This window comes from Tenrec ecaudatus, chromosome X (genome assembly GCF_050624435.1).
Source record: "Tenrec ecaudatus isolate mTenEca1 chromosome X, mTenEca1.hap1, whole genome shotgun sequence".
NCBI lineage: Eukaryota > Metazoa > Chordata > Mammalia > Afrosoricida > Tenrecidae > Tenrec > Tenrec ecaudatus.
In genome coordinates this window covers 11,562,211-11,587,303 of record NC_134548.1, presented here as the reverse complement: position 1 = coordinate 11,587,303, position 25,093 = coordinate 11,562,211, and the positions used below count along the sequence as shown (strand labels likewise).

General features: G+C 45.5%; 1 protein-coding gene and 1 long non-coding RNA gene across 3 annotated transcripts in view; one reads left to right on the top strand and one right to left on the bottom strand.

Moving 5' to 3' along the window:
- The window catches only part of PIR (pirin), a 92,889-nt gene that overhangs the window by 52,325 nt on the left and 15,471 nt on the right, over window positions 1–25,093 (top strand). For both annotated transcript variants that reach the window (XM_075539007.1, XM_075539008.1), the window contains exons 6-7: window positions 13,750–13,834; window positions 22,202–22,246. In XM_075539007.1, coding sequence (XP_075395122.1) covers window positions 13,750–13,834; window positions 22,202–22,246 — 130 coding nt within the window. The remainder of the gene's footprint in view (window positions 1–13,749; window positions 13,835–22,201; window positions 22,247–25,093) is intronic.
- LOC142434294 (uncharacterized) lies at window positions 3,178–24,426 on the bottom strand. Its single transcript, XR_012781137.1, has 3 exons — window positions 24,322–24,426; window positions 10,171–10,282; window positions 3,178–4,449 (listed from the first exon to the last, which is right to left on the bottom strand). It is a non-coding gene; the product is annotated as an uncharacterized LOC142434294 (long non-coding RNA).

Below are 25,093 nucleotides of genomic sequence, written 5' to 3'. Positions count from 1 at the left end.
TTAGCATTCTGGACTCAAAAAACAATACTGGCTTTTTCTACCCTTCTGAGGGCCTTTAAGAAAGATCATTTCATGAGAGAGGGGAAGCTGGGCTGTGAAAAGTGGGAAGAAAACAAACCAATCCTTTCTCTACTCCATTTTGGCTCTTGGCAATTATTTTTGTCCCTTTACCCTCTCCCCCGTCAGGGCATTTTCTTATAGACTGTCGGTCCCTCACCACCACAAATTAAGAGTTTCTGCCAATGGAGTCATGCGGACCGTCTCCTTTCCCAGCAGTCTGACAATCTCAGCTTTGGCAGTCCTGCTTGGGTTGCGCCCGCACCCACCTCTGTCGCGATCTGCCGTGGGAGACATGGAGTACCTTCACAACTCCTTGGGCTTGGCTGGTGGATTTTCTCAAGATTAGACACTGATTTGAGGCCAGCTGTTCCTTATCAGTCTAAGAGAAGTTTTGAGCTCGAGTTCCTGGTGACTGTCATTCCATGGTTTTCTAAGTGTCAACCAACAGCATCTACCAGTCTGTTTTAAAGCATTCCCACTTAAAAAATAAATCAGGAGCCTAGCCTAGAGAGTTGCCTCATGGGGAACCTTAGATGAGGAGTCTTCGTTGTTCTCTGAGATTTCTGTACTACGGATCTACTGGATTTGATTTTTATCAGTGACTGGAGATGAGGGAAGGTGATGAGAACTTTATCACTGTGCACCTCCTCCCATCAAAAATAACTTCTGCTCTCTGACATAATGTTTAACCCTCACACCCCAAACTAAATCCATTGCTGTGACATTGTCCCCAGCGTATGATGATGCCATGTGTGTCTGAGGAGAACTGGGTTCCACAGGGCTGCATTTCTGTAAGTAGATCACCCCTCCCTTTCTTCCAAGATGCCTTTAGGTGCCTTTGTACCTCCAACCTTTGGCTTAGTAGCTGAGTGCTTAGCCATTTGTGCTACTCAAGGACTCCTTAATCTTACCACCCCCGTAAGACAAACAAATGCCCTGAGTCCATGCCAACTCATGAGGACCCCATATGTAAAGAGTAGAGAAACATCATCGGGTTTCAAGGGTATGAGTTTCAAGGACATGGGTCACTAGGTCTTTCTTCCCAAGAGCTTCTGGGTAAGTTTGAATGGCTAACCTTTCTGTGACTAGTTGAGTGTTTACCTGTTTGCACCACCTCGGGGCCATAGGAGAACGAAAGGAGGAGGACAGGGAGTACCCCAGGACCCACGTGGCATCTGGTCTTCACAATTCACTCCCTAGTCTATTCCCTGAAAAATGATTCCCGGCCATGTTGAGAAGTCATGCAGGGAATCCAAGTAGCAGCATAAAAATGATCTAAAGATTAAAATAACCAAAATTTAAACATAAACCTCTCTATCTTCCAATTTCTAAGAAGAAAGCTAAGTTCCAGTATAAAATCTCCTTGCTCTTACAGATCCAGTCAAAATAAATTACCATTGAAAATAACTTTCCAAATCAAGTCCCAAAGCATACTTACGCAATGTGCATTCTGCTGTGCCTGTGGAGGATGAGGATTTTTTTCTTCCTCTGTCAGGATCCTTGCCTGGCCTCCCTCTCCAGGACTGGCTGTGGCTCCATTAGGACTGCCAAAGTTGAATTCACTCAACCCCAAATCCCATTTGTCTCACTTGAACAAATAGTCCAAAAAGGTAATAGGAGACACATTTATCACTATTCCAGCCCTCTGTGTATGACAAAACTTTGTATTAGCAAATCTCCAAACCCGAGAGCAGTTTGCTTGCAGAAAAAGCGATGTACTAGGCCAGGCCAGAGAATTTAGCATTTAGCTATCCGAGAGAACAGAACCGTGTTTCCTTACTCTCGCCACCCTCACAGGTGAAGCATGTCTGCCATTTTGAAATGCTAGATGCTTGTGTTGGCGGCACCTCCAGCTAGCGGATCTTAGAAAGCTCTCGTCACATCTGCAGATGACTGATAACACGGGGAGATGCTCTCCGCACTGATATACAGAGATCTACATTCAAATCCTCTGCTACCTCGGGTTACCTATCAAATGCTGGCAAGGCTGGGAAGAAATCAAAACATCCGTCGTATGGCAAACTTCCATTCCTTGGTGCTCTTCCAGAGAAGCAGGGGATAGCCTTGCTTCGTGATTGCGGATGAACAGGAATATAACCATGTTCAACATAACTAGATTCTGTTGTAATCCTTTACTTATATGGGCTGTGCAGAAAAGTTTCTGCTCATTCACGTTTTCTCATACTATGCCAGGGCATGGCCTCATGACATTCAGGGTCTGCAATTCCTGGTTGTTTGACATACTTTTCAAAGCCAACAAGGAAACTCGTTCTTCCTCCTCAGGCACTCCTTTTTGGATGAGAGTGTCAGGAGGCATGGACATGAGAGATTTCTCCCTCCAGCTCCACCACTTTATCGATAAGCAAGCTGCCATACAAGGTCACATTGTATGCTTCCTGCCTCCATTTTATTCACATATGAACCCAGGTCTTATATATGAGCTTGCTGGGCAGTTCTCCAGTTTCAAAAGATCTTGACATTCCCATGGACAGAAGCTTCAAAATGAACAGCTCTCTTGTTCTACCCTGAAAGAGAACTTGCGAATTCATGTCCACACAAGCCAAACCAAACTCACTGCCATCCAACCGGTGACAACTCAGTAACCCTCTAGACCTGTCCCTGTGGATTTCTGAGACTAACTATTTACAATAGTAGGTAGCGTCATCTTTCTCCTAAGGAATAGCTGGTGGTTTCAAACTGCTGACCTTGTGGTTAGCATCCCAACATGTAACGCCCTTTGTCACCAGAGCCCCCATTTGTCTGTGCTACAATGTTCTATAAGCTATCATATAGAAAGTACCTTATAATGATTTTTCTCTTAATCATAAGACCAAAGATTCAGACCCACATGAAGGAATCATTCCCCAGAGTTCCGTGAAACCTTTTCTTTGACAAATAGTTTCCCATATTATCTTTCGGTGCATTTTCTTGCAAGAGCTCTTAAAAAGAACCTCATAAATACCAAAGGCAGTGAATAGAGCTAGAAAATTTTAGAAAACCTTGTGAGGCATAGTCTAGCCTTGCTGCATAGGTTTGCTGACTCATCTTGAAGCTCATTGCCCATGGGGAGGGAGGAGATAAAGGATCAAAAGATGCCCTGTTGGCATATTACGGGGAAAGTGCATTTGTGTTTTATTATAGTTATAGGTTCTGGGTGGATTGTTTCTCTAAGAGAGTGGTGTGTGTCGTTCTGTGGCTTTAATAAAAAACAAACAGCATTCTGACTCAGTGAGTGAAGAAATCAGAGTCCAGTTTCACAATGCACATGCCTCTGATTCCATGTTAGGATGATGAGTCCCATTAGCATCTGTGTTCTCGTCCCCCTTGGCCCTCTCCTCTTCACTGTCACTCCCACAAATCAAGGTGAGAACAAGGACCAAAGGGTTACTAGAGATCAAATGAGTAGTCAGGGGGGAAAAGATGCTTAGCAAGACACAGCTGTAGTAGATTTTGGCTATTTCCATATTTTTAGGTCAGTTGGAGAGCTAAATGCCTGAGATTGTCCAGTTAAGGAATGTAAAAAGGGAATTTGGGGGCCTCTCGCTCTTACTCTGTACAGAGCCACTGGCCTTTTGCCCAAGAGCTTCTTATCTTCGCTTCATGTCACACTGCATGTCTGTGTCAAAACAAGGATGACAGGATTTTGATCCTTTCCATGACACCTTTGGCACAGAGGATGGAAACCAAGCTCTTCCCATCCCTTATCAGAATTGTTGAAAAGAATCAAGAGTTCAGCCATCAGGGTTTTGGATCAGGGACAGAAGATGGATCATTTCGGCCTTGATGGTTGGGAAGGTGCTGTCAGTACTGCAGGAACTGGATTTTCTGTTGCCTTTGCCTCTCACAAGCTCCCAGAGAAAGGGTTCTCCAGGCCACACAGCCAACATGGGAACTGGCTGTGGGTTTCTTGAGTGTGCATGGAGGGGTTGGGGTTGGGGGTGAGAGAATCGACTGGTGTTATTGATGTTTCGTAGCCCCAGCCCCATCCCCACCCCCAATGCAAAAGACAGAAGATCATGAGCGTCGGAGGGTGGCAGAAGGAAGAGGAGGAGATAGGGCAGTGCCATGGGGACATGTATGAGGGGACTAGACGGAGTAGGTGTACTCGATGACAACGCGATCTCTCTATTAGCTGGGACTGCTGAGTTAGATAGTGAAGTGGGTACTTGGTTTCCCCCCATTGAGGCTCTTCCCTGGGATTGTCAGAAAGATAAAGTAGAAATGCTGTTGTTAGGTGCTGCCCTGGCCTGCGCCATCCTCACGATTGTTGTTATGTTTAAGCCCATTGATGCAGCCACGGTGTCAGTCTCTGTCATTCGGGGTCCTCCTCTTGTTCCCTGCCGGTCTACTTCACCCAGCGTGATGTTCTTTTCCAGGGGACTGGTGTCTCTGGAGAACATATGGAAAGTCTTAGTCATTATTAATCGTCAAAAGACACCATCACGCCTCCGCTTCGACTGGATTCGTTTCATTTCTTCCACTAGGTTGGACAAGTGAATACAATCCCCTTGGTTCCACGCTCTCTGCCATTCTCTGTTCATCGGAGTTATACATTCTACACTAACAGTTTGCCACACGGTTCTCTCCCTTCTCCATCTCCCCCATGCTCCCAACCTGGCCTCCTCACCACTGACTTCCATGGGGCCCAATCCAGGGGTCTTCAGTCCTCTGCTCATGTCATCTGTTCCTTTCCATGACTTCGCCACCAGCTCCTTCTCTGGGCTAATACCTTATCGGGCCTCCCGATTCACCGTTTCACTCTCCTCTCTCACAGAGGTACCCTCTCCTCCCCCGGACCAATGTCCATGGATCACAGTCTGGAGTCCGGTTCTTCTGTTGAATCTCATTTCCCTAGGGGCTGCCATCCGTCCCAGGGACTTAACTGGCTAGCCAGCAGCTATGATCCGAGGTCTTCCTTGGAGCTCTGTGGAGACTCGTATGTTCAGTTGCCGGCTTGCCACCTCCATTTGCCTGCTTCCTGGGCGTGTCCAACTTCAATAGCAACAAGAGGGCAACAACTCTTGTTTCTCAATGGAACGCTACTTTCACCCTACCTTCCCGGCCCTTATGAATGGTTCCACCCCCCACTCCTCAAAGTGGAAATGTTCCCTCATATCACCTCCCATGTCCAGGCCATCAGAAAGACCTTTCATCTCCCCACCTATTTCATACCTGCCACCTTCTCTTCCTATCCTCTGCCACATTTGGCCTACACCAGTGCCACAGTCTCTTTAGGGGTCTTCTCGTTTCTATTATTCCATACTCCCCTCCCGCTGCTGCCCAGCCGCTCAAGCCAGCTCATGAAGATCAAACTCGAATCCAGTTGCTCTTCTGCTTCAGTTCCGTGACATAGATTTGCTTGCTTCTTTACTTTCCAACTCACTTCACCCTGTTGTCCCTGGTAACCGAGCTACGTACATCTGCCAAGCTGTTCTCTCGTGAGATTCTCCATATGCCAAGCGTTGTACTGCCCTCGGGGGCTTTGCACCTGCAAAGGGCCTTCTTATATTCAGCTGTTGCTACAGCTCCTCTTCCTCCCAGGACATTTCATTCTCGTTTTATGAACGCTATTTATTCTTTCATAGACTGGGCCCCACTTTACAATCTTCCCGAGGGTCTTCCTCTCTAGAAGTGAATGTCACTATATCGCCAAGGCTGAGAAGTACACGAGGGAGCCTCAGTGGATGTGTCATGAATGAGGGAATTGATACTCAAATAAATCACTGAGCAGATATAAAATGGGAAAGCCAAGCAGTTAATTAATGTAGGCAAAAACCTTACAATAGTGCCGAATATATTTTAATTTCCAAATCTATGTAGCTTTTGTTAGTATTAAAATAACAATATGTAATCCTGTTCAGGTATAATAATGAATGACTAATTTATGGTCAGGTAATCAGATACAAAAGATCACTCAAATTGGCAGTCACATTTTTAAAAGTGAGGAGAAACCAATTCATGCTTCTTAAATTTAGCTAAGATTAAAATATTATAAGATTGTCAATATTTCAGAAACCAAGCGATTTGGCCAACAGCAGTTTGAATGAAAGCAAGTCGGGTCATATCACACTTGGTCAAAATGATGATTTATTCAAAGGCAAGCATTATTGAAACCCATTGAGTGATTCCAACTTGTAGCGACCCTACAGGCTAGAGGAGAAATCCCCGTAGGGTTTCCAAGATTGTCTTCTAGACAGATGCACACTGCCACACCATTCTCCTTTGGAGAGGTCTGTGGCCTCTAAGTGGTTCGCTGCCCAGTGCTTAAACCACTGTGCCACCAGGTCTCTTATTACACTGGACACTGGTCTTCAACTATTGAGAAAGGTGGTGCCAAGGAACTTTGTTTTTCAAAGATACCCAGCTCGTTTCCTTTTCTTCTTGTCTTTTTTTTAAAAAAAAAGATTTTCAGATGTGTTATCTTTTCTTTCTACTCGCCAGCAGCTAATCCTTAGCTTCTATGTGTGTGGCAAGAAATGCTAAAAAGAATCTAAATGTTCCACACACACACACACAAAGAATCTAAATGTTCAACTGTCGGAGAACAAGTTGAAGTTCTAACAATAGAGGAATAATTAGAAAACAGTACACAAGTTAGAGCACATAGAGGGTTGAAACCCTGTCCTGTGGTGTAGAAAAATGACTAGCAGCAGTCTCAGTTCAGGAAAATGACTGCCTAAATTCATCTTTCTCACCAATTTACTTTTGGCAAATCGCTGTTGGCTGCATTACATTTAATTAGACCCCTGTAGGTATATCAAGAGCCTTTTACATTGACCAGACCTTTATATTCATGGATCTGTTTTGAAAGGGAAATAAATTAGAAATGTGGTAAAATATGTATGTGCAGAGATCTGCATTAAAAGCTAGCGAAGATGAAAAAAGTTCTAAATGTTAACACCCAACATTAGGAGGATGGTGGGCATCTAGGGACAGATCGATGCTCTTAAAGAAAGTGAAGATTGGCATTTATTAGCACTGTTACACCGAGTCATATTTTTAAAAAGCAGCATGGTATAGTAGGCCACCACCTGTCTGTCAGTCTGTCTTACTCTAGTGGCTTGCGGTGTTGCTGCCCTACTGGAAGCTACTCAACCAGCATTTGAAATGCCAGCAGTGTCACCCTGAGTGGACAGGTTTTGGTGGCATTTCCAGACTGAGCCAGACTAGGAAGAAAGGCCACGCAGCCAATGTAAACATTATGGATCACATTAGAATACTGACCAAGCTGGAAGACGAACCCCCTTAGGTTGGGAAGCAACACGACTCAGGCCTGCAGGCAACTGTGGAATGACACAGGAGCCAACCTGTTTTATCCGGCTGTCCAGGAGGGCGTCGCGACTTATAGCAGACTTGACAGCAGCTAAGAACACCAGCAGTGTATATAGTAGGATGGAGACTTCGAGTGCGTTTCCTGGAAAACCATGAACTCGGGTGTGGCTTTCATAAGAACTTCCCCAAGAGCAATGCGAAAGCTTGTCATTCAGCAATGACACATGACACCGACTTGCTGCCAGTGGATTTTAGCCAAGGCAGCATGGTGGTCAAAGCAGCCGCAGGCCTCTGCGCAAGGGGGGCACAGACCAAAATGAGCCAGCGTTGGTTCCGTGGAATTGGTCACATGTAACAAGGCAGCTTGCTTGCAGCTTTTGGTTCGGAAGACGTTTTAAACCCACATGGCTTCCATGTGGCCATGATTGGGCCTCCTATTTAAGATCACAGTGATGAATGAAAACAAAGGCAGGAAGCCAGCTGGACAGAATAAAGCCAGAGTAAGTGGGTGGGGGTGGGGGGTTGTCTTTTCAGGGTAGAAGGTGAAGGAAGTGGTTTGGTTGGCTGTGCCCTCGTGCAGTCATTACTAGAGTGATGTCTGAGACAAAACCTTATGAATGGCTGAGTTCTGGCATCTTTCTAAAGAGAGGCAAGGCCTTCCCAGATTTGTTGTTAGGAAACCAATTGCCATTGAGTCCACTACAACTCCTGGTTTTCAGTGGCAGCTTGGTTCCAGAAGTAGAGTACCAGGCCTTTCTTCTGAGGCACCTCTGGGTAGACTCTAATCTCTAACCTCTCAGTTAGCAGCTAAACATATTAACTGTTTGCACCACTGAGGGACTTCTCTGTTATAGGTAAGCCCCAAATCAACCTGTTGGGAAGGGTTGCGTGACTTGTAGAAATGTTTCCTCCATGGTATTTGAACGGCGGTTTTAAGCCACTGGAATTTTCAAAGAACAGACTAAGACCTGGACAGAAAACTTGCCCAAACACTTGGGAACAGAGACCAAGAAAAGGAAAGAAAGATAACGCAGGGCTGCTTGGGATAGTTCTCTGCAGGCACTACTCATTGGGACCTAAAGAGAGAGAGAGAAAAGAAAACAATTTCACGGAGGGAATTGAAGCATGTTTGTTCTGCCCAGGCGGAAACAGATCTGTAGAGAGAGTTTTTTTTTTTTTTTGAGGAGGTCATGGATCAATTTATTAGCATCCTGTGCACACAGATACCTTCATTGGTCTGTGTCATCTTCATTGATAGCTAAGTTTTCTACCCAAGAGAATGATTTGTTTAATTCAATTCTCTTTACATTTTTGAGGGCCTATTACTCATTTAATACTGTGCATAAGCCTGAACAGCAGAGCCCAGGAAAGAAAATGAATCGTGGTGACATTTCTTAATGGTTGCAAGGCAGAAGTGTGTGTAAAAGAAAAATGAGATCCAGGTTTGTTCAGATTGCGTTCAAGTGTGACATTGACATCTTTGAATGAAAGGAACATCATTTCTATGTGCTATTTAAACAGAACATTTCAATAAAAAAAGAAAACTATCACAGAACATTCAAATAAAACATAAAACCTACCTGCCTTTGATGGAAAGGGCAGCATTTGCCCAGGGAAGAGCTCGGAAGGCAGGAGGAGAGAGGGGAGATGGAGGCATGGCCTCGGGGGAAGTGGGAGGAGTGTTGTAACATTATGGTGGATGGCAATCACTGTCACAAAGCAAAATTCGTATGAAATGTTGAACAGAAAACAGATGTGCTATGTAACCTTCTCCCAAATAACCATACAAAGTTTGAAAGGGGAGGAGACAAGCTACCTGCTTAAACAAAGATCAAAACCAAACATAACTATATGCATATGAGTCCTGGTGTCACAATGAGGTAAGCATTGGACTGCAAACCGAAAGATTGCTGGTTCAAGTCCACCAGTGGCTCTGTGCCATCTGCGATTGTCAAGATTGACAGCCTTGGAAACCCCAAGGAGCAGTTCTACTCTGTCCTATATGGTTGCTGTGATTCAGAATCAACTCGATGACAATGAATACGCACACACATACACACACACACACACACACGAGACTTCAAAAATTGTAGAAAAATCTCATTATCCTTTAATTCCATTTTTCTACAAATTTTTAAAAGCTCTCTCATTACACATGTCTGTGGGTGCGCGCATGCACGCAAACACACACACACAAATATACTCATAGAAACAGCTTCCAAATTGATTTTTTATCTCATTTCAGATTAATTAAAATTAAATAATATACATTAGGTTTGCTTTGGGGCTTCAGGTAATTTATTATTCAAGAATGGCTATAGCAAAAACTTTCATGATTAAATTTTCAATAAACATACTGAAACCGGAATGGAATGCTATTTGAAGCTGCAGATGTATGTAGTGAAAAACATCACCCAAAGGCATTCGATATGTCCCTTTAGCTTTGTTCCCATGGTAAGATAGTGAAGGTATACTTGTGGCATATGAAAGTGTAGTATGTTTCCATTCTTCGGCACATTGCTAACTTTTGGACAATCTGTGTAGGTTCCGAAATGAGAGACAAGAGGAAAGGGAGGGGGCCAATGAGGAGGCCCAGGATGGATGGCCAAGGTTAAGGGGTAAGGACAAGAACAGCAGGCGTTAACCAGCTGCTCTCTGCTCCCTCTCCATCTCCTGGGTTGCCTTCTCCCGCCCCAGCCACGTTCCGCTCCTCTATATCTCTAGACTGAGAAGGCACAAGAGCGTTTCAAACAGTAATGTGTGGAGGAAAACCTTTGTGTTTTGACTCGGAATTTCAGAACCAGCTAAAGACAGTATAAAGAAGTCCCCACTTTGTACCTGATAATGCTCCAGACGAATATTGAAAGTGGGGCCAGGTTGCTCCTTCGAGGCAAGGACGGCAAGACTTCACCTTCTACACTTTGCACAGGTGCTCAGGAGAGACCAGCCCCTGGAGAAGAACGTCAGGTTTGGTAAGGTGGAGGGGCTGCAAAACAGAGGAAGGCCCTGGAGGAGGTGGATGGACACCGCGACTGCAACAGTTGTGAGGATGGCCATGCAGGGCTGTGCAGTGCTAAGTTCTGTTGGGCATAAGGTGGCTATGGGGTGGAGCCGATTTGATGGCACCCAACAACAAAAACAGGAAGTGTCCCTACCGTCATAGTTTCTGATGAGACAACTAAGCTCAGAAGAATATCAGTGCTTTGCTGGAACAGCAATGCAAGCAGCACAGGCCCTCGGCATACAGCTGCACATTATTTTTATGACAATGGTCTGGATGTTTACTAGTAAAAACAGTGCCAGGTTGGCACTATCTCAGACACCACACATGGAGAAAGCAGAGGGCATGAAAAAGAAGAGAAAGAAAGATACAACCAAAATGGACGTGAGGAGAGACGGAAACTTGCTCTTGACCACAGAGTAGCTAAAGTGAATGGAAGAGATGAGGTACAAGAATTGAATGGCAGATTTCAATGAATTCTTTTCTGAAGAAGACAACATATTTCAATGAAATGTGCAACAAACTGGGATTAGAATGCCAAAAAGAAAGGACACAGTTAGCCTTTCTCAAGCAGAAAGAACTGAAGAAAAATGCAAGCCTCAAATGCAATATTAGAGAATTCCATGAGCAAAATATTGCATGCTGCAGGAAGCATCGAAAGAAGATGGAAGGAATACACAGAGTCACCACACCACTGATGTCGTACAACCATTTCAGGAGGGACCATATGATTGGTATTGAAGGAAGAAGTCCAAACTGAACTAAAGGCAGCGGTGAAAAACAAGGCCTCAGCAATTGATGGAATACAAATCAAAATATTTCAACACAGAGCATTTTCACCAAGGGAACAGCTCTAGGAACATGGCAGTCACCTCAACAAATACGCCGGTAGCTCTCAGAAGCCTCCCACTTAACAGCTACATGCTCTACTGTACCAGAAGTAGCCACTTTTATGCCTTTTCACCCCATGGATTAGTTTTGCATTGGTTTTGAATCATCTCGGTTTGATGGAGTAGTCGATGCAGGGTTGTGGTTTATTCATTCTCTTGGCTGTCGTGTATTTCAATGTAGAAATCTAGTATAATTCATTTACTCATTCAGTTTTGAAGGGGGGGGACTTGTGTTGTGGTGGGCTATACATTGAGCTACTGACCAAAAGGTGGTTGATTTGAAACTGCCAGTCACTCTAGGGAAGAAAGATAAGACTTCTGGCCCTAGAATGAGTGGAAACCCACAGGTGCAGCTCTTTTATATTATCTCTCTAAGTCAGAATTACCTGCATGACAGTGAGTTGGAGTCTTTGAGTTGTTAACAACATTTTGAGCTATCACCAACATTGTCACTATTTAGATTCTTGTACACATTTGTGTTAATCTACGTTGACTAGAGAAACAAATTCATAGACACTCGTGTGTGTAAGAAAGAACTTTATACAAAAGAGCAATTGTACATTAAGAAAACATCCCAGTCCAGTTCCAATCAAGTCCATAAGTCCTATATTACCCCATATGTCAATACTAGCCCCTCAGTTCCTCTTCAGTCATGTAGTCATGCAATGACGCCGAATGCAGGAAGATCACAAGCCAGTGGGTGGAACGTCTTGTGGATCCAGTGGTGACGGAAACATCTCAGCACTGACATGGGTTTCCATGTGGCTCCTCCAGCTCAAGGGCTCTGGCTTTATCAGCGTAACACCATGTCACGTGTCAACAGGAATGTCTCACCAGGAATCCAAGCAGAGAGAGAATGTATCTACCCTCCAGTGAGCTATTTCTCTCATTCATGCCTCCAAATGAGGTAATCAAGCTGTGATCTGATTGATAGGCTAGACTCCACCCCTTCACAAGGTGACAAGAGCTTATGTAACTTCCACAACATCTTTAGGTGAACATTGGCAGGGTGTGCTATAGTTTATAAATTTATTCATATGTACTGTGTACCACCTAGTAATTTTCTACAGTGATTTTATAAAGTTGCAGTCTCACAAGCAGTGTATGAAAGTTCCAGTTTCTCTGCATCCTTGCCACTTGTTCCTCTCTGCTTTTTCATGTTTGTGCTTATTAAGATAAAATAGAGAACCACAAAGGCTTTGTGACATTGAGATATGATTAAGAGGGTAGCAAAATCCCATGGATTTTGGTCCATGACTATGATTCAGAATGTGCAATACAATGTTAGGTTACACACTCGGCATAGCCCGCAATGGAAGCAAAGCCCCAGTGTACAATGGGAAAACCTGCCAAAGCCCATATTTGGTGTTGCAGCTCTTTCAAGCCAAGCAATGGTGACCAACCAATTTGGTCAGAGGGCCAATGAAGGAAAAAGAAAATCTTTCCAGGCCACTTTATTGAATGTCACATTTTAAAAATATGGTTTTATTGGTCTTCGGAAAGAGTCGTGATTCGGATGTGAGTTAACCTATTACATCAAGTGGAAACCTGGTCTTCAGAAAGTTGGAGCAACTCTTCGCTGCAAATTAAAACACGGCGAGATTCCACGCCGTACCAGCAATTATAGCAAAATTGAAAAAGACAAAACCCAGAAAATAACAACTGCTGGAGAGGGTCTGAAGAGAATGGAGCACACACATACTGCCCGATGGGATTGCAAATTTACGCAGACACGATGAAAATCAGTATGGCACTTTCTCTTAAAAAATGCCCCTCAAAATACCATACAACCCAGCAAGTGCTCTACTGTGGACAGAGTGGCAATACAGATGGGCGTGCATATATCAGTCCATCTATTGCCACTCTATCCACAGTAGCCAAAAAATGGAAACCACCCCAAGGCCCATCTGTGGAGGCACAAATCAGCAAATGCTGGGACAGACACACAATGCCATATTATGCAGGTCTCAGAATCAATGCCCAAACTGACAAACACCGCCTGACCTGGCCAATTTGCGAAGACATTATGCTCTAGAAGGTTAGTCAAGCTTATAAAGATAAATACTGCAGGATGACACTAGTATAAAAGAAAAAACCCAAGAAAATAATTTTTCACACTAAAAGAACCAGACTTTGAGGACTAAAGGGGTTCAGGGGGAAGTGAGGGGCTAGAGAGGAAGGGGGAAAATGTCATTAAAAAAAGACCGATGGAGCAATTCGGTGAGTAGGATGGTAACATTGGTCTGAGGTTAAGAGGCAGCGGAGGGAGACAGCTGTCACCCTAAAATTAGCTTGTCGGCCACATTTTGAAGCTAGGAGAGCTGACATTAGACCACAGCCAGTAAGAGGGCGCTGTGTTAACGGTTCAGCTCCAGGGGTGGGGGTGAGGGTGGGGATCATAAACATGATTCTACAGTTCCGTTTCAGCTAGATTCAACCCTGGGCTTATTACAGAAGAGGCCAGCTGAAGGAAAATACTGTATTTCTGGAAAATAACTGAGCATTACTTTCGTTTTTCTTTTTCAGTCTCAGATTTATACTCGCACACCAACCTTATATTTGGACTTCAAACTGGACCAAGGAGCAAAGCATTCCCAGGCCATTCCCAAAGGTATGGCAGGCTTGGGGCATTTTGTTTGTTTCAGAACAAAACAAGGGGTCTGCTTTCTTTGGAAGGGGCTGGTTTCTAAGTATCTCACCTGTAGACAGTTCTACCTCCTTAGGGAGGTGTGGGGTCACCTTAACAAGGACTGTTGGGGCCTTTCCAATTGAAATCAGGAAACAACCATAGAGTGTACAGATCGACCTGCTGGGACCTACCCCTCATGTGAAAGGTATGGCCACTAAGACCCTGAGTGGGGCAGATATACCCGGCTGCTAACCAGAAGGCTGGAGGTTTCAGGCCATCCAGAGGCACCTCAAAAGGAAGGCCTGATGATCTTCCTCTTATCAGGTGTCCTGGAATCAGTTCTGACCCATAGCGATCTCTTGCACAACAGAACAAAACACTGTCTAGTCCTGCACCAGCCTCACAATGCTTCCTATGCCTGAGCCCATTGTTGCAGCTACTGTGTCCATCCATCTCCTGGAAGGCCTTCCTCTTTTTCACTGCCCCTCTTCTTTACAAGCATGATGTCCCTCTCCAGCGACTGGCCTCTCCTGACACCGTGTCCAAAGTACGCGAGACAAAGTCTTGCCATTCTTGCCTGTAAGGAACAGGCTGGCTGTACTTCTTCTGAGACCGAGTGGCTTGTCCTTTTGGCAGTCCATGGTACTTCAGTATTCTTCACCAGCCCCACAATTCAAATGCATCGCTTCTTCTTCGGTCTTCTTTATTCAGCTTTCACAGGTATATGAGCTCTGCTGATGATCTACTAAACAGAATTTCTACTTCCAAATGGCAGATTCTCCTTAAAAAACACAAACATGCATTGGAAGCACTATGGAGTGCAGCTCTCTAGCATACATGGTTCTGGTAGGGTTGGGCCATTTGGGTCATACCCCTCATTTGGGCCTATTTTCTTGCTCAAAGCCACACAGACTATTTGGACAAGGCAGAGCTTGTATCCAGGGCTCCTCACTTGCAAGGCACCATTGACTCTTAGCGTTCCTAGAGGCAGATTCCTGACCAGGTTGGGATCCAGGTCTTGCCAAAGGAGGACTTAACTTTAAGCTGTCATCTGAATTCAAGGAACAATTCTAACACTCCAAAATACTTCAAACTATTTTTTATCATAAAAAATCGGATAGGCCAGAAGTAGTTGTCCTCCAAGTCTCTCTTTGTTCTTCTCACTCTATTTTTAAGTACAGAAACTTTTTTACATGAATGTATGGAAATGCGGTTCATACTTAGACCTACTTTTACAACAATAAGTGTAATGGATGCTCTAACTTCTGGGTGGAATACATTTTCTTTTCCTTTTGAGTCAGCTCCCTCCATTTCCATTTCCTTCCTCATCCACCCATACTCCCCGACCGAGCCTGGACTCCACCTTGCTATGGTGTTCTACACACTTACCCATCTACACTGACCCAAACATACAGGTGAATATGGACACACTCACTGCTACCACGTCTACTCTAATGGTGTAGGCTTTCGGAGGCTGTGAATTTCTGGGCCAGCAGACAGCCTCATCTGTCTCTTTCAGATCAGCTGGTGGATTTGAGCCACCAACCTGTGGTTAACAGCCCACTGCTGAACTCACAGCACCACCAAAGCTCCTTAAATATATGCATGTGCAGGGTTATTTTGCCAATGTATTGGAACAAATCATAAGCCACTTGTGGCATCTTGTGTTTTTCTTTCTATGGTTAAAAAAAAAACCAGCTCGAAAACTCCGATGAAACGTGAAGTTACGAAGCATGCATGCATTGCATTGCTCTGTGGTTCCGTCTTGGCTGCGCAGTACCACCTGTGAGGTTATCAAGATGCCTACACTCGTGGGATCCTTTTCATAGATTGTTGTCCTCTCCCCCCCCCCTTTGTTTGTTGCTTCCTGATGCTATTATTTTATTTGTTTCTGCTTTCGTTACTAATAGGAAAACCTTCATCTCCGCCAGAGTGCAACATGACCAGACTTGCTGTGATACATTCCTTTTCAAATAACTGATTTATTATCTTTGATTATTGACGTAGCCTCCTTCCATAGCTTGAAGACCAAATCCTGAAAATAGAATTATAAAGTACGATTCTTCTCTCTTTTTAAGTTTTTTTCCAATTTTCTAGGGTGAGTTGGTGAAGGTATACAGAGTCCATCTATTTTCCATTCACTAATTCATACACATGTCATTTCATCTCATTGGCTGCAATTCACACAAGGAACCATCTCATCCCACTTCCTTCGGTTTGTATTCCTCCTCCTTGTGTTTTTTGACTGAAAAATATTTTACAGAAATCCATCCCAGTATTCTCATCTTTCTCTCTTTTTCAAACACACACACACGCACACGCACATGAGCATGCTTTCATGCACATTTCGCGTGTGCCTTGTTTTGGGTGACAAGTTTTAAAACATGAGACTCCTATTAAATGCCAGGCAAACAATTAACTCAAATATTATAAAGACTTGCTTGCCTTGACCACCTGAAGCAGATGCATTGGTTGGTAAAATGATGCTGTGTAAATTTTTTATCTGAAGTCTTTTAAGTCAAGGTCACCCTTTAGCTTGTTCCCCACCCCCCACCCCCCACACACATTTTTCCAGGTCAAATTCCATTTTCTAAACGCCAAGAACTCTCTGTCTTCCCTGTATTTGGGAGCTCTGTGGTATCCAATGCTCCTTGAAAGGTGTCAGCTGTTGCCTGAGTCCTGGGCCTGCGTTGTTTATAGTATTCTGATTGTGTTGTTCCTCGTGACGAAGGGATTTGACATGGGTGTCTGGGTTCTGTTTGGCTTTGGACATTTGCTCTGCAGCCAAAGCTAACTGAATGCTGACTTGGCTGTGTCAGGACCTCACTGATGGAATCATAGTGGAAGCCTCGCCTGCTACCATCCTCTCCCTGTTGATAGGAAAGTCATCCCAAGGGCATCCCATTCAAAGAGGTTAGAAACATTTCTGAGGAATCAGACCAGGTTTGATCTGAATTCCTTCCTATAAATAGCAGCTCAATCGATTTTCACCCTGTCTTTACCTCCTTTGGGGCAGGCACGTTCCGGGTGAGTTGTGCTCATCTTCCAGAAAGCAGATGTTTCATGTAATGATGTTCCTGGCAGGCACTGATAGCAGGAATGGCTCAGGACTGTGCATCACTTACAAAGAATCCAGCTTGTCGGGTTTCGGACAATACCAGATTTCTCTCACATCAGCCACAAGTTTTTCTTGTTAGCTCTTGGCTAAAGGAAGCAGACATAGGGCTTTTCCTTTGTTTATTTTTGGTATTTGTGTGTGTGTGTGTGTGTGTGTGTGTGTGTGTGTGTGTGCTGTGATGACTTCTCCCAGCTTTTGCAAGACAATGTGGTCTTCCTTGCTGTGTTCTGATAAACAGAGAGAACGGCTGGTTACTATTCGTTGTGAAGGATGTCAATGTCTATTTCTAGGAAAACAACCATGGTTTCCAGTCATTTCTTAGAAACTTGTGGTCTTCCTGTCCCTCTCATCTTCCGGTCTTCTGCATGACTTTTTCACATGTGGCCACCACCACACGCGATTAAGCTCACCTATCTTCTTTCATACGACCCCTGCTCCTGTTGTTCTTATTGATGCAACCCATTGTTGAGTGCATTCTGGCGCAGCATGAACCCCTGCCTGCTCGCGCCCCATCCTCACTATTGTTGCTATGTTTAAGTCCATCAATTCGGTCACTGTGTCCATCTTGGTCATTGAGGGCCTTCCTCTTTTTCTCTCACCCTTTCCTTTACCAAACATGATGTCTATCTCCAGGGACTGGTCTCTCCTGATAAGAGGTCCAATGTGAAGCACAGTCTTACTTCTAAAAAGCATTCTGGTTGAACATCTTCCAAGAGAGATGTGTTGTCTTTTTTGGCCATCCATGGGGATTAATGCTAGCACTGGTCAATTGAGCTGTCAGTTGCTGCATCCAGATAGAGGCAGGAGAAAAAAGGGCAGCCCTCAGGTAGAGCAGAAGTCTCTGGGTGGTGCACAGTGAAAGCCCCTTCGATATTAGTTGAAAGGTTGAAGGTTCAAGCCCACCCGGGATCACATCCAAAGAAAACCCTGATCATCTTGTTTTTTTATAAACAAAAAAATCAGCCATGGAGCAGTTCTACTCCATACACGTGGGGCCACGTGTACAGAGTACACGTGGAGCTTTATATCAAAGAGCATTTGTAAATTAAGAAAACATCCAAGCCTGGTCCAGATCAAGTCCATAAGTCAGATATTAGCCCATATGTCCAATACCAAACTATAAATTCCTCTTTAGACTCACAATACATGCCTTGACGTCCAATGCAGGAAGATCACAGTCCAGTGGGTGGAAAGTCTTGTGGATCCAGTGGCAGTGGAAGCATGTCAGTGCTGGTGTGGGTCTCCACATGGATCAAGGCTAGCTCCATGTGTCTTGTTATCAGAGAGACCACGCAGAGAGAGTGTCTGTGTCCTGCCTCCAGTGAGCTATTTATCTCTGTTGTGCTTCCAAATGAGGCCATCAAGCAGTCACCTGATTGACAGGCTAAACTCCACCCCTTTACTGTTAGTTGTCTCAAGTTGACACCCGATTACGTAACTACCACACATGGGCACCCAGAAAAGGTCTCAGAAGGGACTTTTGCAAGAATTAGATGGTGAGACCACCTCCCTGGGAATGAAGCAAAGTGCCAGAGAAAAGGATTTACATATTTGAAAGTAATATTCTACAGTGTGTGTGTGTGTGTGTGTGTGTGTGTGTGTGTGTGTGTTTGACAAAAGGCAATTCCGACTTCAAACTCGCTGCTGACCCCATTGCCCAGCGGGGCCGGAGATCAAGTCCCACCTCCATCCCAGGCCATTTGACTTGGTCATTCATTGTCCGTGGGAAGGGAAAAGCTTCCCAGCTGCAACCAGCCAGAATCTGCCAACCGTATTTGTAAAGGAAGGACTATGTCTGGGGCTCTGGCTGGGCCATGGAACATGGGGATGGTAGCAACTTTGGGGTCAGCTGTAAACATGGGAGGAGGGGTGGAGGAAGGAAAGAACTGAGTAGGCCCTGTGACTCTGTCAGGAGCACCTTTTCCTGCTACAGCCCTGCTTGAGCAGAGCGAGGATCCTAGAAATTGTGAGTGCTCTGAAACAGAGTCGGCAACACACTCACATATGCTAACATGCTCTGTGGACTCGCTGTAAGATCCAACAGTCAATAAGGTATAGTAGCCAGAAGTTCCTAGGTGGCATAAATGAGTAATGAACACGCTCAGCTGCTAAACTGAAAGTGGAAGTTCAAGCCCACCTAGAGACATTGGGGGGGAAAAGCCTGGAATTTGCTCTTGATAAATCCCATTGGAAACCTTCACAAATACAGTTCCACCCTTGACACAGGATCATCGTGAGTTGGGAACAGAAACAAGTGCAGACAGATCACAGGGTAAACAAACAAAAACAAGGCGATTTTTCCTATTCTGATTCCAGTTTGCAAGCCACCCACCTGAACTGTGCTTTTACTGGCTGAGGTGGACCCTATATTCTAATAGAAGATTTTTGCAAGGAGCAATTCTAAGTTACTACACTTAATACATCGACTTGACCAGTGTTTTAGGCAAATCTTTGTTCCCTCTCCCTTCCTTCTCTCCTTGGATCATTTTTTTTTAGAGCAAATCTTTGGACCCTGTAAAATGACCCCCCAAAATGAGGAAGAAAACAGATCTAAGTGATTGTGTGTGGATTTGTTTTCTGCTTGCAGCGGGGCTAGGAAGCAAAAGAGGTGGAGAAGTGAGAATCAAACGATCAAATGATCCCAAATGAAAACTCAATGAATTAATCAAGAGGTTTTAGGTGTTTTCCAAAAGGCAACCATGAATTTCTAAATCCCTTTCAACCCCAAGAAAGAGATTAAAGGCGTATGATCTGTCCTAACAGTGGAATGCTGTGGAGCCCTATCTCTGTGCTTTGAAGGGGAAAGGTGTCCATGCTAGAACATTCTGTTTGTTCGAGCTTTTAAGCAAACAATATGCAGTGCATACACAGGGCAATGAAAACTTCCTGAAGGGACAAATGTCAAATGGCTAGCCAGGTTCATGTCAGAGTAGGTGTGAAGATTAGCAGAAAGATGTGCAGTTTCGACATTACACTTTGGCATTCTTAAAATATGGTTGAATTACTGCCTTACTTTGCATAGCCAGAAACCAAACAGGAAGGACATTTGCATCTTGAGAAAGCAGTGGAACCACTTTCCAGTAGCTTAGTCTGGCCCTCACCTCCCCAAAGGTCCCAACAGCCAGAAGACAGGCCTGGTGATTGATTTCTGATAAACAGCCATTGGGGTGGGGGTGGGGATTGGGGGCACCTCATAGAGTGAAGCTCTTCTCTGACAAAGGGACTTTGAAAAGTTGGTGCGAAAGTGGGATTTCCCCATGACGTTTTTGAAACCCCCTTGTACATGGGGTCGCTATGAATCGACTAGTTTAGGGCTTTTTCTTTAAGAAGCATAACAAGTGGAGAAGAAATGGACTTCCCTGCAGAATGAGATGATAAATCAGACTGCCAGGACCAGGCAGCACTGCTGGAAACGTCCAAGAGAGGAGGGCTTCCCACACCTCCCAACCTGAGTTCCCTAATCTGAGCACCCAGGCCTGTGCCCTTGGTGTCTCTGTACGGCTCCTCACTGGATTGGGCCCTGAGAGGGTGCTCTCTTCATGTCTCTTGGGTCCCATTTCAGTCAAACGTTCTCCTACTGCTTTTGCATAGACCCTAGACCATAGGATAGTGAGGCCAGTATCAACGGAACTTTTCCATCGATGCCCAGGGGCACCGAAACATCCACGGCTCATGTCGTGCCGGTGCTGGTCTGCAGCCCATACTTGTGAGTGTTGCCTGTGTCTCCATCAGGAGGCCGGCAGGCATGTGACCTGTGTCCCCATGAGCTGAGGAACCCCAGCCCTTGTTTCATAAGGGGAAAGGGGAGGCTGAGGGATGGCAGCCAGCAGCATCATTCCCAGAGGCCTGAAACCCCTTTTAGCCCAGCCTGAGAAAAAAAAAAAACTGCCACAGAGAAGAGTGAGGAAATACCCGCTGGCGTCCCCCAATGTGCCCGTGTGAGAGCTGGAGTCTGTATGTGTGTGTGCCTGTGAGTGATGTTTGCTTTGCCATCCTCTGCATTTCCTTACCTTGACTCAACTCCTATGGTCTGGGCTCCATTAGGCCTTTGCTCCTGCGCATCCCCGGCCGGCTGCTGCCACAGCCACAGCCTCAGCCTTGGCGGGGACTCGGCGCCCCTGCCTCCTTCCTGCCTGTCTTTGTTGGCTTCGTCTCAAGTTGACTCCTTTAGACAAATTCCAGGCTGGCCAGGCCCTCACTTCCAGGCCTCTGTCCCTCCGTGCAAACTGAGCAGCTCTCGTGGGCCAGGAAGACAGCCCCTCCGCAGCCATGGAAGCCTTGGTGGACATGATCGGGCCTTCGGAAACTTGGGCCCCTGGGACCTGTTAGAATCTGGTGAATTCTGTGCACCCGCTTCCTAGAAATGCATCCACACTTGAGAAATGGGGTGGTCCACAGACCCGCCGAAGCCCACTTGGACCGCACCCCCACATCCCAGGAAGCAGCCATCTAGGCACGAGCTCGCTGGCAGCTAGAATGCGACACAGGAAAGACAAACCTCTTTTTAGCAGGAGCTTCACACTGAGAGCTATTTGGAGGCCCAAGGAACTGAAGACAAAGCCAGGCCGGGGGGTGTTGGACTGGCTAGGATGTTCACACGGGAAGGAACAGCTTGTTTGTTAACATGTCAGTTGTTGGCATACAAGGATGCTCCCAAAAGTTCATGGGAAATGGAATGAAAAGAGAATGGAATTTTTCCACAAACTTTGTGTAGTCCCCTCAGATGATACATGGCTAAGTGAAAGATAGACTGTCTAATTTGCATGACTCTTAAACATTTGGGGCCATGTCAGTTAGGTCTAGGCAAAAAGGGGAGAGAGAGAGAGAGAGAGAGAGAGAGAAAGCGCAAGAGAGAATGTGAATGTGGTGAAACAGCTTGCAGGCCTTGGATTTTCAAATGTATAGCCAAAAGAAAAAGGGATCTCACCTCCCAATCTTATCTTTCACATTCACTGTTCTTTTTTATGCACCCTTGAGTGATACAAACAGCTTGTGGGCTACTAACCAAAAGGTTGACAGTTTGAATGCACTCAGTGGCTCTGTGGAAGAAAGTCCTGGCGGTCTGCTCCCATAAAGATGACAACCAAGAAAACCCGCTGGCACTCAGTTCTACTCGCCATGAGTAGGAGTTGACCCGACAGCAAGGCTCAGTTTGGCTGTTTTGCAGGGGGGGGGGGTGATATTTTTCATCATGTACGTTATTTTTTTTAATATTGCTGATCCCTTTTCAGGGTGGACAAGCTTCATTTATACCATATCTGGAGATGTCTACATTGGTAAGTTATGGGTCTGGTGCTCTGGGTTCTCTCCTCCCCACCACAGCCACCCTCCCCACACACTAGTCCCAGTGTTGCCCAGAGAAGGTAGATGGTATGACGATCAGTCAGACTCCTGCCCAGAAAAGGGCCAGCCCCAGGTGTGCAGGCTGACACCCCCTTAGGAGGTCGCCGGGCACCCACCTGAAAAAGCTTGCAGCTATCAAGGGCTCTGAAAGCAAAAGGAATTTGTGTGTCTTCTGAGGTGAAAGGAGGTGAATTGGGAGTGGCAGGGGCCTCTTAGAACTCTCGGTTCTCTGTTTGCTTCTGCTCTGGGGAGTTCCTATGTGTTGTCTATTTAGTTGACTTCTACAAGGGATGTTTGAGACCCCACCAGCCCTCATTTTACAGAGAAGTTCAAATTGCCCGGGGTCATTACCAACAGTTCTGCAAAGGCCTTGGATAGAGTGGGAGAACAAGTTGGAAGAAAACCCCAAATCATAAAAGAGATCAGGTGTATTGGTCAGAGAGAGACTGATGGAACCCCCAAGACAAGGGGCCTCAGTCACCCTTCAGGTCTGGAACTGAAGTCACCTCGTGTAGACATTGTTGAAGGGCAACCTCCGCTGCTCGAGTTTCTTCTCTGATACCCAGGAGGTTGCCATCCATCAGAGTCAGCAGCTTATGCCTCCTTTAAAAGGGGAAAAGAGATCTTCATAAGCTGGGCACTGGGCTTCTGGAAAGTTGTGGTCACCCCAACCCATCTCCCTTGAACTTATTCTAATACAGCACAAATTATTTAGTTCCTCTTTCACATACTAGTGTTTCCGTGACAGGTCAGACACACAATTCATTCCTTTGAGCACCTGAGAAAGTGTGGGGACACTGTAGCAGTAGAATTACAAGCCCCCATACACATCTGCCCGATAGTGGGTTAGATGCTGGGCTGCTAACTTTGGCAGTTCGAAACCACCAGGCACTCTGCAGGAGAAAGATAGGACTTTCTATGCCTGAAAAGAGTTACAGTTTCAGAAATGCACAGGGGCAGTTGCATCCTGTCAATGAGTTGGGCAATGTGAGTCGGAATCGACTTAATGGCAGGGAGTTTGGTTTTGTTTGTTGGTGCTCACAGGTCAGCTCTACTATCCGGGAGAGAATTGAGGCTTCCGTTTGGTTTTATGATCGGCTGCTGCCGTTTGCATAGTGCTTTATCAATGTGGAGAGAAAAGACAGCTTTATGGAGTTAGCATCCCTGTTTGCATGAGAAACAGAGAGTCCCCACTCACAGAGGATAAGGAAGAAAGCACCTTGAGTGGAAGGGGGTAAAATGACCGGAAATATTTGCATAGAAGGCGAAAGAGCAGCGGTGAGAGGGCATTTTCCTGAAAGGCCCAGGAGGTAGCTAGTTCAGCTTCTCAGGCCAGATGGTCTCTGTGGCGACTACCCAGCTCTGCCCTGGTAGACAAGATATGAACGAATGGGCATGGCTGTGTGCCAATAAAATTTTCTGTATAGCCACTGAATTGTGCATTTCCTATACTTCCCACGTAGCTTGATCTACTGCTCTTCTTTTCATTTGCTTGCCCCACCGTTGAAAAATGTGCAAACCTTCCAGAGCATGAGAGTTGGACAAAAATATGCAGTGGAGGGGGTGGGAGTATGCCATGCCCTGAGAAAGAGCAACTCTCTCCGTTAAGTTTGATTTCAGTGACACCAGAAAGGTGAAGGGAGACAAAGGCACAAACAGCACTTGCCTGTGTTTGCATCTGTGGGTGTGGCCTTGCTTTAGGCCCGGCACTGCCCCATTGTAGGACTCTGCAAGCCACAGTGTCAAGTGGCCTGGACTTGCCCTTGTTCTCAGGGGAGGGCAGGGTTTCCCCATCATCTGTACTCACTGACTTGAGTACAAACCATCTGGCCAGAGATGGAGGTGCCTGGAAACAATTCATTCAAAGGACTAATGGACCACACAAATCTCAGCCTTCAGCATCCTGAAGCCAGAAGAACTAGATGGTACCCAGCTACCACAACCCCCTTCCTAACGTTCCCTGCCACAACCCCAATCAGACAGTCAAATTAAACCAGAATCCACTTACCATGGAGTCCTTGGGAGGAAGCCCCATCTTAAGTCAGGGACTGCCCGTATGTAGAAATCTCAAAATAGCTGTCTGTGGTTCTTGAACTAAGAGCCAACTGGCCTGTGCAGGCAACACATTGTTTCACACTTACTCTTACTGGAGTATGTGCTCTGCCTTTGGCTTCTGGCTGTGGGTGGTGTTCTGAAGCGCCACATGACCCTTCGGTCTTACAGTGCAACTGAGAAAAGACACGCATGCGGCAGTGGGGATTGTCTTGCTGTCCATCTGAAGGGCTCCTGGGTGGGACAAACGGTTCATTGCTAGACCACTCACTGAAAGGTCGGTGCCTTGAACCCACCCCAAGGTCCCTTGGAAGCTCAGCCTCCCCAGTTGAACTCTAGACAACCTGGGCAAACAATGTGGAAATTACTGAAATCAACGTGGCCAAGACGTAATTCTAGAAAAGCGAAACCCACTGCTATGTCAAAGTAAACAGCTAAAAGAAAAATCACCTTATAACTAGTGTGAGGGAACCTATAGTGACAGCAGGTGGAATAAGGGGGGAGGGGGTACAGAAGGGCAACAATGTCAAGAAGTCTATGTAGTAAAAGAATGGCTGGAAACTAATTGTGGTAGCAATGGTTCAATTCTACTTGGCGTGACTGAAATGTGGAATGATATATGTAATACATTTCAACTTAAAAAACATAAAAATGAATGACCGAGGGAAATCTGTAAACATCCAGAAGGAGTCCAAGTTCTGCTTTAGAAAGAAACACAGGGCTCCCAT